Raw genomic sequence first — 12,198 nt, forward strand, 5'->3', positions numbered from 1 at the left:
GACACAGACTGCATGGATTCACAGGGGGACTGCAACGAATGACAGCCCAAACCCCAAATCAAATGCCATTGCATTTGCCATACCCAAGTTTCCCGAGGCATCATGCACGGGGGGTCTGCACAGTGCCCGGCGCAGTAGCAGGGCAGTAGTGCTTGAGGGTGCAATTCTACCCTTAGATGCAATCAAGCAAGGCGGTCGCTTTTGACGGGGCTGTGTAAACGGCAGGGGAGAAGCCGCAAGAGAAATTCTGGCTGGCTCACGACTGCTATCAGCTGTGGGGTCAAGCCTTGCTTTCATTTCCACCAGTGCAACCCCCCTGAAGCGGCTCTCTAAGCTGCTTCCCAGTGTCAGCTCGGTGCCCCCAGGGAAAGGGACCGTGCTGATTCGTGTCTGGCGGCATGCACAGCTATACATAGAAACCGACTCAGCTGGAGTGAGAATCGGCCTTACCCTTCGGATGCTCAGTCAGCACGTCCCGTGTGACACAGACTTTCCCGATAACATCATCACGGCTGGGGAAACAAAACAAAGCACCTCGCAGTGCAGGGGCCGAGCCAATGTAAAACCTCGACATGCCAAACCCCGGCAGACATCCAATTCAAATCCCCAGGTCGGAGCCTGACCCCATGGTTCCAGTTCACGAGTGGAGCTAGCTCGCTTTCTGGTTCAGACACGGACAAGATTTTGACATAACCCACCCCAACCCACAGTCCCAGTTAGGGCAGTAACTAAGCCGGTGATTAAGTCCCAGTGACTTCAATAGGACACAAACACGTACTTACACGCAGTCCTGAATTGGGGCTATATCCCTGCTTTGGCCGAAAACCCAAGCCCCGTTCATCCCAGCCAACCTAGTTCCCAAAAGCACTTTCCCAGCAGTTCTCAAAGCTTTACAGAGCAGGTCAGTAGCATTACCACCATTGCACAGGTGGGGAAACTGAGGCACAGAGAAGGGACGTGACTTGGCCAAGGTCACCCAACAGCAGAGCTGGGAACAGAACCTGGGTCTCCCGAGTCCCAGCACTGTGCTCCGCCAGGCCAGGCCGCCTCCCTTACCAGCCTCCTCAGGGTGCAGCCTCCTTGGCTCATTAATGCGCAGTGCCATTTCCCCCTTAAAGAGCCCGCTCCAGAGAGATGTGGGAACTCTGCGGCTCCCTGGGAGCCCCCCTTAGCCTCTTGGGATCAGTTTCAGAGAGACGCTGCTGGGCAATCAGCCCAGCCTGTCACCTGGGCAAGTGCTGCCCCCCCCCGCCCCCCGCCTTCCTGTTTACAAAGCCCTGCTTCTTGCTGCTTCCCGGCTCCTGGCGTGGGCGGAGGAGCAGTCCTTGCCAGGTTAGCTTGACTAAGCTTCCTGACCCATATCTGCTTGCGATGCTCGGTGTGCTGGGGCTCCACCGCTCCCCAAAACCCCGATGGTGCACGCACCAGCACTGCGCCACAGCAGTGACTAGAGGCTGGCAAGATGGCAGCAGCACTGCTGCGGGGATGGGGAAACTGAGGCACTGAGAGGGGACAAGACCTGCCCAAGGGCACCCAGTGACAGAGCAGAGACCCGGTCCAGCGTTCTATCCGCCGGAGCCCTCCGCCTCCCTCAATCCTGCCAGAGGCTTCCAACAAGCTGCTTGAGAGAGGCCACTAATTGGAAACGTGGCAGCCTGTCGAAATTATTCTTCCCCTGTGCTGCGTGCACAATGCGTGTGTTATTGTAGGGTCACCGGGGAGCGAGAGTGCTGCACAAGCTGGGTTTGCTACTGTGTGGCTGCTGGCACTGCACACACCGTTGTGTTACCGTAGGGGTGCTCAGGAGTGCTGGGGCTCACGCATTGGTTTGGTATTGCAGGGCGGCTGACGAGGCCAGGCCACACCCCCTGGTTTATTATGGGAGGGTTGCATGGGAATGGTGGACTTTGCGCACTGCTCTGGTATTGCAGAATAATTAGATCAGGCCAGCTGGTTTGTTATCATAGGGTTGCGGGCAGGTGCGAGGTGCCATTCTCGCCCTGAATCATTTGTTGTGAGAAATAAAATTCCCACAAAAAGAGTTACATACACTTAGCAAATTCCATGGGTGTTCACATACAAAGGCAGGCCCCACTGGGCTGACAGTCCAAATCTGCACCCTCTAGGTTTGAATGGCTTGTCCTCTTCCATTCCCACTTGCTTGCTCACTCTTGTGCATCAAGCTGACAACGGATTTCCGCTTCCATGACTGTGGGGTAACTGCTCATCTGGAGTTTCCTCTCCCATGTGTTAACCAGTGCTCCCATTGCCACGCTGAACAGCCAGCCCTTGGCATCTGACGCTGGACCAGCATCTGTGCCCTCAATTACCCGTGTGCAGCTTGCAGGGGGTTTGGCCCTCTGTCCTCCTGACATTCAGGGAGAGAGAACCCTGCAGTGACCCCAGCCCATTGTTCCAGCCCCTCCAGGCTAGGCGGTTGTTCAGCCCCTCTCCAGCTGACCAGGATTATTTGAAACGCTCTGCAGGCAGCTAAGCGAGCAGCTGAACTGACTGATCTCCAGGGGAGGCAGAGACCTTCCCACGTGGCTGGGTCTCCATTTGCGTTGCCAGCAGGAGGCATCGGGCACCTCTTCGGCTGAGGGAAAACCCCTCACCTCCTTCACAGCCGGCAGGAGGAGAGCCAGACGCATTCCATGCCCCTCTCTGGCTAAGGAGCGTAGGAAGCACCTTGTGCCCAAGACAGGGAAGGCCTCAAATTCCTACTGACCCTGCTAGAGTAGGGATGTTTTCATTCCTAGGCAGCTGAAAGCAGAGGGTTCACAAGAAGTCCCTCAATTTGTGGGACAGCCCTGATGCGTGTTCCCTCCACTGAGGTCAACGAGATGAGGGTCTGGCCCCGAGGCAGCTGGTAGTTCTTAGTCCAGCCCCGATATCGCTGCTGTGGAACTGCCCTGTTTTACATGCTTCGCCATTCAGGACTGCCCATCTCTCCCAGATCCGGGCACCACTGCAGCGAGCCCAGCCTGCATCTCCTCTGGGCACTCATGCGCTTCCCTGCTGTGGCTGCCCATGCCAGCTGAGTTTGCAAATGACTCAGGGGAGTTTCCTTTCAGGAGCAGCCCTTGTTCTGGAGTCAGCCTCTCCTGGCTTCAATTTTATTTGCATCTTTTCCACCCATCCTTTGCAGAGGGGGTCAGTGGGTCAGCAGAACCCACCAAGTCAAACACAGATCGGTCATTTCTCTTCCCTAGTCCCTTGCAGTTGAAGCTGGTCTTGTGGCTAAGGCACTGCAAATACCTGGCGGGGGTTCAATGACCTGATCGGTCACTGAGTCCCTGTGTGACCTTGGGCAAGTCACTTGATTGCTCTGTGCCTCAGTTTCCCATCTGTTAATGAAGGGGTAATAGCACTTCTTTGGCCTTGTCTGTTTGGAGTGTAAGCTATTTAGGGCAGGGGTGGTAAGTACAGGGTCTAGCACAGTGGGGGCCTCCTGCTGCTACCATCCTACAAATAAACAACAATACTAGTGTCAGAGATCTGCCATGGATATAGCCCAAGGCTAAAATCTCACCCTGGGCAAACTCCTCTGAAGCCAGAGGAGCTGCACTGGTGGGAGTGATGAGAAGAGCTGCAGAGACGTCTACACCATACCTGAGTGCATCTTCATCCATCACATAGAAGGCGATGCAGTGGAAGGTGGGTGGCAGATGGACCTCGTATTCCTCCCCCCAGAATGGGGATAGCGTCTTCCAGACCGTGGCTGTCCTGGAGGGAAGAGGGTCCCTTTAACCACAAGTCATTACCAGGAGCGTGGGTACCTGTGTCCCAAACAGCCATCCGCTCCTCATTGATACATATCTTATCTATACACCTACCGGAGGTTTTCTGCCATAGACATTGCAGTCGTGTCCAAGTGCTTGTATAGGGACGGCAAGATATTAGCTTCCCCATGCAACCAAGCCCCAGGTGAGGTGTTCTACCAAGCTCTCCTAACCATTCATGGTCATTGAGGGTCTGTCTACACTGCAGTGTCAGCCCAGGGTTAGGAGAACTCGAGTTAGCAGACCAAGTTTGTTAACCTGAGGTTTGAGTGTCTACACTCAGTTGTAACCTCAGGTTAGGAACTGTCGAACCTGGGTCCCAACCTGGCACTCCAGCGTCTACACTGCATTATGCGGGCCTGAGTCCAGCCACCCATCTCCCAGACTTCCTAGTGCCCTCCCCAAAAGGTGGCCAATCCAGCTCTCTGTTCATGGTGCAGTGTGGGAAAACTTGACTGTCCAGAGGACAGAAAGAAAGTTGGCCCATGGGATACTTTTGGTGAACTCCCAGAGCATGAGTCCAGTGGGGCTGCATCTACACTGCAAAACAACAGGGCTTGAAATCTGGGTCCCGGCTTGATTCAGGTTCAGCCCCTCCACCCTCGAGGGGTCCTGGGTCTGAGTCCTGGGTTAGTACGATTTGTGTGTAGATGGAAGGGGGTTAGACTTGAGCCTGTGTTCGAACCCTGGGCTTATACTGCAGTGTAGACATAGCCTCAGGGACCCAGGGCACTTCTCCATAGTAGTGTGTCCTAGCCAGACTCCATTCTCCCTCCGTTCCCCCCGAACTTTCATTTGGATACACTAAGGGCTCTCAACCTGGGGATCAAAATCAGGTTTTAGTAGCGTATGCCGAGCTGCTCTTTCTTTATAGTTAGATGAGCTTGCGGGCAGGAAGTGTGGGGGGAGGATCCTGAAGCTTCTCTATTGTGATCACAGTATGGAAAAATTTGAGAACCACCAGGAGAGGTGGTCTGTCTCACTTCCTGTCCTAAACCACGCTCCGATGCCAACAGCTTTCAGTCACTACTAACCTGGGGCTGGGGATTCAGATCAGCGACCTCATAGCAAAAGGATTTGTGCTTGCCTATTAACAGCAGCCTCCTGAGTCCTCCTGTCTACACTAGTAAAAGTGCCTTTTAAAAATGTGATAGCTAACACATACTAAACTCCTCGTGCGGACAGGGTAAGCTGTAGCTCTAATACGGGTTAGCTGGTCGGATCCCAGGGGGGAGCCAAGACAGAGTTAAGTTCAACCAGCTAGCATGCGTTAAACCTGTCCAGTCTACACTAGCATTCGATCACCAGTTAGCGACCATACTTGAAAAGCACATTTCAGCCTTTCGCGCTGGCTTGCCGTGGATCCTGAGACACTGGGAAACAAAACCTCATGTTCATGTCCGCTCTGCTCCGAGCACAGGAGAATTAAAAAAAGCAGCCATTGCTGGAGAGGATAGGAGACAAAACAGGAGACGGGAAATAGCTTTTCTGATAGCTCCTTCTTGTTTACAGAGCCAGCTTGGGGAGGGGACGGGTTGAAAAATCAAATTAAAATTTACAACTTTTAAAAAGGGTGGGGGCAGGGCAGTTGACAGTTCTACAAGCTGTTCCAAAATCAACATGATATTAATCTCTAATCAGAAGGAGGAAAAATTCATAACATCCCCGACGGGCATTTCGCATGGAAAGGAAACGTCTCTCTGATCTCTGGCTCCTAACATCCTCAAACCACGGCAAACTTTTTTTTATATATGGCAAATGTTCTAAACTGCGCCAAGCTGCCCGGAGCTTGGGATTAGTCCCGCGCTGGTTTTTCACGTTTCGGAACATACAGGATGATCACCTGGAACACACATGCTAGAGATGCAGAAGAAATAAGAGTTTGCTCCAGGGAGCACTTCAAGGGAAAAAACACAACAAAAAAAAGCCAAACCAGGACCCCAGATCCTTAGCGGTGTAAATTGGCCTAGCTTCATCGAAGTCAGAAGAGCTAAGCTGATTTACACCAACTGAGGATAAAGTCTGCACAGAGAGAGAGCGCAAGACCACACAGACGAGCACTAGAGTGCCCAAGCGGATGGGTCAGTTACCTGATGATAGCCTCATTGTCGATTTTCACGATGCAGTAAGGGTCACTGCTGCCCGTGCTGCAAAACAAACACAAAATGTCCTTGTTAGCACAGACCAGGAAATTTCTAACCACAGTTGCTACAAGGGAAAGAAGGCACCCAACTTTCATTCTTCAGTCCCAATGGCCTTTCCCTCCTATGCAAGTCACGGTCCACTTGTCTAAGGGTACTGCTGTCCTGCAAAATAACACCATGGCAGCACGTCTCAGAGTCCAGGTCTACAGACTTGGACTCATGCTACGGCTTCTTTTAAAAGGTTGGTGTAGACATTTCCCCTCGGGCTGGAGTTTGGGCTCTGAAACCTGGCAGGGTAAGGGAGGGGGAATGCCTCAGAGCCCAAGCTCCAGCCCATGCAGGATCATCTACCTGCCTGTCTTTAGCACTGAAGCGTTAGCCTGTAGACCCGAGCTCCGAGATTCACTGCTGGGTGGTATATTTTGCAGTGTAGACGTACCCTTAGAGCGCTAGCAGCAGGCTTCCAGAGGCATGTTGTGTCAGGGGATGAGACTGTTGGTTGGTTTCTGTGGGGTTTTTTAATCTCATGGTTTTTAAGCCAATCTTGTGACTTTTTCGAGGCCTGACTCATGGTTTTTGAATGCACACAGTTGGCAGTACTGGGCCGATACAATCACACAGCAAGGATCAGCTCTTTTTTGGGACAGCGGGAGGTAAAATCCATTTACTGCCTTCCCTGCTGTACCCACCCTTCCCAGCTCCAGAACAGCTCTTCTAGACCTGATTTTAGCAGGGGGATCTAGGTCCTACTGCGATGCAAATAAACAAACTAATCGGAGCAGGTCAGACAGGCTATTTCTCGGAGACCCAAATGGAGCAAGCATGTCAGCTAGGCACCAATTGTTGGCACCCTAATTTCACTAGGAAATAAAATGAACCAGAGTCCTGTAAGCCCAGGGAAGTAAGTGGTGGATTCTCCAAATCAAGGCTGGTGCCATTCTGGAGGCTTTAGTCAAACACAAGGTACTAGGTGAAGAACTCTGGCCTGTGTAGGTCAGACTACCTGGTCCAAAGGGACATTGTGGCCTTAGACATCTACGCAAGAACTGTCACAAGACAGCGTCTGGACTGAACATAAATAAGAACGGATCCAGGCTGGGGGATGGTCAGGCACCAAGCGCTAAGGAAATAAATCTCAGACACTGGCTTCCTTGTAAACAGAGAGGTGCCTGGCTGGGAATCTCTCAGTCCTTCTGGCTGCCAAGAAGTTCTCTTTTTTCCAAAACAGGGGAGGAAAACCCCCCTCTCTATCACTGGAGCTGAGTGTGTCCAACTTCCCCCATCAGGCACTGGCTGTTTGCAACCGGATGGCCAGAGTGACTCAGGGCTACCAGAGATGCAGCTGCTTCCTGCAGCAAGCAACAAGGCAGCAAAAAGGAGACAGAGCCAACTCCAGCCCAGTTGGACCTAGCCCCGGTCCGCCAAGTTCTGGGGGGCTCAGAGAATGACATCCACCGGGTCCTTCCTCTCCTTCCCCCACTGGGCAAACTGCACAGGGAGGTTAAGATCTAGGATATTTCCTTGACTTTATCTTGTTCCAACATTCAACTCAGGTGTCCTGAGAACTAACTCCAGGAGGCCCAGCACTACCCCTCATCATAACCAGCGCTATCAGACTGCTATATGGGTCCTGTAACATGGGGATGTAGCCCATCCAGCTACTCTCAACACATTCCTAACGGCCACAGAAACTCCCCTAGCTCCCCAGGGATGGGCTTTAGGGGGCTTTGTGCATGTCCTGGAGGAGGGACCACCTTATGTCCCGAAGAAGGAAGTCCCAGTGGGCCACCCAGTGGTTTGGGGGGTTAATTCCCAGCCAGGGAGGCACTCTGGTGCGGACCTGACAACCCAAACTTCTGGAGTTAGGTGGTGCTGGCCTGACAGCAACTTCTAGGTCAAGGAATAGATTAGATCCTTCTGGCATGCGGACTCAAGGTCTTTAAAGCACAGAACACAAAGGGAAAAAGGAGAGCACTGACCAGCGAGAGCAGCTGCCAGAAAACCAGCAAGGTTAGGATCCACTGGTCAGTGCCCTCCAAGGTTTGCATCATGGCCAGAATTCCCACTCAACATATCAGCACGGAGGCGGGGAAAATAGCCCGCCAAGCTCTAATAGTGCTTCTCTAGCTCTGTGGCTTCGAGGGTAGAGATTTCTGGCAGGTCCTTAGCACAACTGTGCTCCAGATCTCCAGGTCAAAACAATTTGCTTAGAACTAGATGCTCTTCATCAGGAAAAGGACATGACATGAACATACCAGCCCACAAACAAAGGCTGCCTAGCTCAGAGGAAGCAGAAGAGGAGAGGAGACCTTTCATGCCTTGGCTGCTGGCTCACAGATGGCCCAGATCAGGACTGAATGAAAGTCACTCCCATTTGACAGCTGCATGGGCCCCTCTGATCAATGGAGCTGGGGATCTCATCCAAGCTGTATTTGGCCCAGGACTGGTGGGGTTTCATTGCACAAGCATATCCAGAAGTTATTCTGGAAGACTTCCCTGCTGGCCTAGAACCACATGGGGAATTCCAGGCAGATTCTGAATCCAGCCTGCTCTGTGGCAAAGCCCTCAGATGGCCTTATGCAAACCCTGCCCAATGGGGTCTTTGGTGACGCGCTGCAGATCCATGGGCTAACGCTGGATTCCTCCCAGCTCTGGGTTAAGTAGAATTCAGTTCAGCCTTGGTGATCTCAAGACACAGTCGTCTAGGTTTCCCAGCACAACTCAGACTCCGTCCGGCCTGGAATTGCAAAGGGCGTTGGTGCTGCCAGGGGACAGTGTTCAAAACAGGGCTCTTTAAAGAGGTGCGGATGCAGATTCTAGTCTCAGGGTAACCAGGGCCGACAGCTCTTCGCGGCACCCCAGGGAAGGCAACGCTAACCAGACCATGGCTACGCCAAGCTCCTGCGGCCAGGGAAACGCAGTGCTACCTGCTAGCGACAGAGACCTTTACTTCTCCTTTCAGCAGCTCTGGCGAGGGGGGTCTGCCTTGGCAGCTCTCCAGGGAGAAGGGGATCCCCAATGTTACTTGCTGTTAAAACAAAGGGAGCCACCACTCAGGCAAGGCCCTGAGGACCCAGGAGAGGTGGAGTAGCTATTCCAGGCTGTTATATTTCATCCGGAATCGATCCTACTCTGTGAGCTCTGGGGACGTGCAATCCTCCTGCACAGCATCTGTGGTCCCCACCGAGTGGGTGTGGAGTACGTTAGGGCCCCGCTGCTACCCATCTTCTCAAAGGGCACCCTTGTGTTGCAAGCACAATAGCACCTCCTTCTGGCCTCCACCAGGCAGCTACATTTCCCCCCTGCCCTCCCCCCACCACACTAGACTCTCCTGCAGGCTGCCTCTCCGCTGACCAACTGGAGAGGGGAGCAGATCTAGACAAGGTGGCAGAGAGGCTGGTGCCACACCGCTCCCACCATCACTGCCATGCGGAAGAGATTCCCATAAGGGTGTAGCATAGCCAAGGAGGGGAAGAGTTTGGGGGAAACCAGTGCAGGTGCCCAGATACCACGGTGATGGTCACCAGATAGAAGAGGCACTTGCTGTGGGCCTGACCCAAAGCTCATTGACTTTAACGGGCTTTGGATCAGGCCTATCACGGGGTCTGGGCAGGGAGAAACCGGGTGGAAAGAACCATGTGTCCACGTGTGCTGGACATGGACACCCAAAGGGAGGCTAGAGGTCAGAGTCAGGTCCTGCTTTGAGGGGAGGTGGGGCGAGGAGACACAATGGCCGAGGAAATCCCCTCCCACTGCTACGCAGCACTGCTATGCTGGCTTGCGGCCTGGAGCAGGTGTAAAGCAGGCCAGTGGTAAATTAAATAGGCCAGTGGCAAATGCAGCCTCTTCTGCACATTCGCTGTTTCGATGAAGCTTTCCAATCAAAGGAAGGAAAGGGGATGGCGGGACCCAAAGACGGCATTCTGCAAAACTGTCTTAATGATTTGCAGCCGGAGCAACAATGCCCCCGGCCAGCGGAAAGGTTAATTCTGCCAAGGAGCGTTAAGCGGCTGATAGACTAAAACAAACATTCGTTGCATGGCTGCAAAACCGCAGGCAGGGCTGGGGCCTCTGCTTTTATGTTGGCTTCAGTTTTCTGCTCTCAGGTGCTGTCTGCCACAAACCTACTCCCCAGAATAGCAAGAGCTGCCGTTTGGGGAGGGGGGGGAGAAGTGGAGGAGGAATGTGTGTGGTGGGGCGGGGGGGGGAGACTAGTAGTCAGAGCGCTACGGGAACTCACATCAGTTCAGCGGGACTGGTCTGGCAGTAGCCATGGTGGAAGCCCAAAGGCAGACACCTTGCCGGTTCTGGCAGCCATTTTGAGTCTCGTATGATGGAGCTAAAGGGAGAGAGCTATCTACGCCATCACTCGCGCCCGTGCCACTGAGCTGGGCTTGGTCCTAGAGCAGCGATGGGTAGACATGGCTTTAGTCTTACTGTGGTTTCCTTTCCACGTCTGTTTAGCACGTTCGGTGCTTCATGCCCATCTCACAGGGGGCGGCGGGCTGAACTCAGCAGGGCTCAATTGTCAATGCCTTGCCTGAAGTCGCAGCAGCTAAATCGGTACGGAGGCACCTGTGGCTTGGGTACCTACGTGCCACTTTAGAAACCACTCATGGGCCCCAAACTAGTATCTAGGTGGCAAAATATGGGTTTAGATGCATAAATTTGGGCACCCAGGTTTGAAAACTGACCCCTTAATGTTTGTAAAGTGCTTTGGGATCTTCAGGGGAAAGGGGTAGAGAGGACAAAAGACTTAACTGAACTGTTTCTTTTCCTCTCTTCTCCAACAGGAATGGGCTAGAGAAAAATAGATCAGGAATTTCTGTTCTCTCAGCCTCATAACATGAGAGCACCCAATGAAATCTAAAGGTAGGAAACCCAAAAAAGTGATAATGAAATGATTAAACTGTGGAACTCACTGCCACATGAAATCATTGAGGCCTAGACTGTCACAAGATTCAGAAAGGGATTGACTATTAGTATGGAGAATACATTATGCATAAGTAAAAACAATAATTCTGAAGATCTCTATTAGACCAAGACAAGACCTATCACGGGGATGGATTTTCCCACATCCGCTACTGTGGACCTCTTCCTTACACCTTCCTCTGAAGCATCTGGTGCTGGCCAATGTCAGAGACAGGTTACTGGACTAGATGGACCAGTCTGGCAATGCCCATATTCTTCCCAAAGCTGGCCTCACAGATAAATAACTGACCTTATTTATTTTAAAGAGCGCTTCTTTTTGTCCTGTTACCTGCTCCATTTTCTCTGCTCCTGCCTCACTTACATTCTGTGTTATTATTTGCCAACACATTAACAATTTCATTTTACGGGGAGCTGATAATTTAAATGAGTGTGTTTTGCTGGAAGTAATTTCAGGTTGCTAAGAACACGTTTCTCCCAGCATTTCAATGAGCTGGAACTGCAGTCAGGACAGGTTTTAAAATGAAATCAGGTTTCAGAGTTACAGCCGTGTTAGTCTGTATTCGCAAAAAGAAAAGGAGGACTTGTGGGACCTTAGAGACTCACCAATTTATTTGAGCACAAGCTTTCGTGAGCTACAGCTCACTTCATCAGATGCATACTGTGGAAAATACAGAAGATGTTTTTATACAAAATGAAATCAGTGGCTCAAATTCTGTTAAATATATGCTGCTGCTGACAACATTTCCTGCCTTAGACAAACTATGAAGTACGTAGGGAATACATATAGGGAATGTCAGATGTGGGCAAACTAGTCTGTAGATTGTTAATATCTAACCTGGAGTTTCTAAAGTAAGGACCAGCTCCTAGCTGGTGTAAACCATTGTAGCTTTATGGAGGCCAATGGGGCTGTACCAATTTATATCACCTAAGTGTCTGTTCCTAGATCAACAAAAACAACGAGGAGTCCTTGTATGCCCAAATAAATGTTAGTCTCAAGGTGCCACACTTTTGTGGGCTAGAACCCACTTCATCAGATGCATGGAGTGGAAAATAAAGGAGCAAGTATGAATACATGAAAAGATGCGAGTTGCCTTACCAAGTGTGAGGTCAGTCTAACGAGACAATTCAATTGACAGCAGGATACCAAGGGAGGAAAATAAAGCTTTTGAAGTGGTAATGAGAGTGGCCCATGAGACAGTTGACAAGAAGGTGTGAGTCTCAGTAGGGGGAAAATTAGGTTCTGTAATGACCCAACCAGTCCCAGTCTTTATTCAGGCCTAATCTGATGGTGTCCAGTTTGATCCTGCACCATTGACAATTCCTCTGGGGGAATGAAGCTC

General features: G+C 51.7%; 1 protein-coding gene across 2 annotated transcripts in view; it reads right to left on the reverse strand.

The window, feature by feature from the left end:
• The window catches only part of RASA4B (RAS p21 protein activator 4B), a 51,978-nt gene that overhangs the window by 27,867 nt on the left and 11,913 nt on the right, over positions 1-12,198 (reverse strand). For both annotated transcript variants that reach the window (XM_037880591.2, XM_037880592.2), the window contains exons 2-4: positions 5,873-5,929; positions 3,613-3,726; positions 451-512 (exon numbers count right to left, since the gene is read on the reverse strand). In XM_037880591.2, the coding sequence (XP_037736519.1) occupies positions 451-512; positions 3,613-3,726; positions 5,873-5,929 (233 nt within the window). The remainder of the gene's footprint in view (positions 1-450; positions 513-3,612; positions 3,727-5,872; positions 5,930-12,198) is intronic.

Source organism: Chelonia mydas, chromosome 17 (genome assembly GCF_015237465.2).
Source record: "Chelonia mydas isolate rCheMyd1 chromosome 17, rCheMyd1.pri.v2, whole genome shotgun sequence".
Classification (NCBI taxonomy): Eukaryota; Metazoa; Chordata; order Testudines; family Cheloniidae; genus Chelonia; species Chelonia mydas.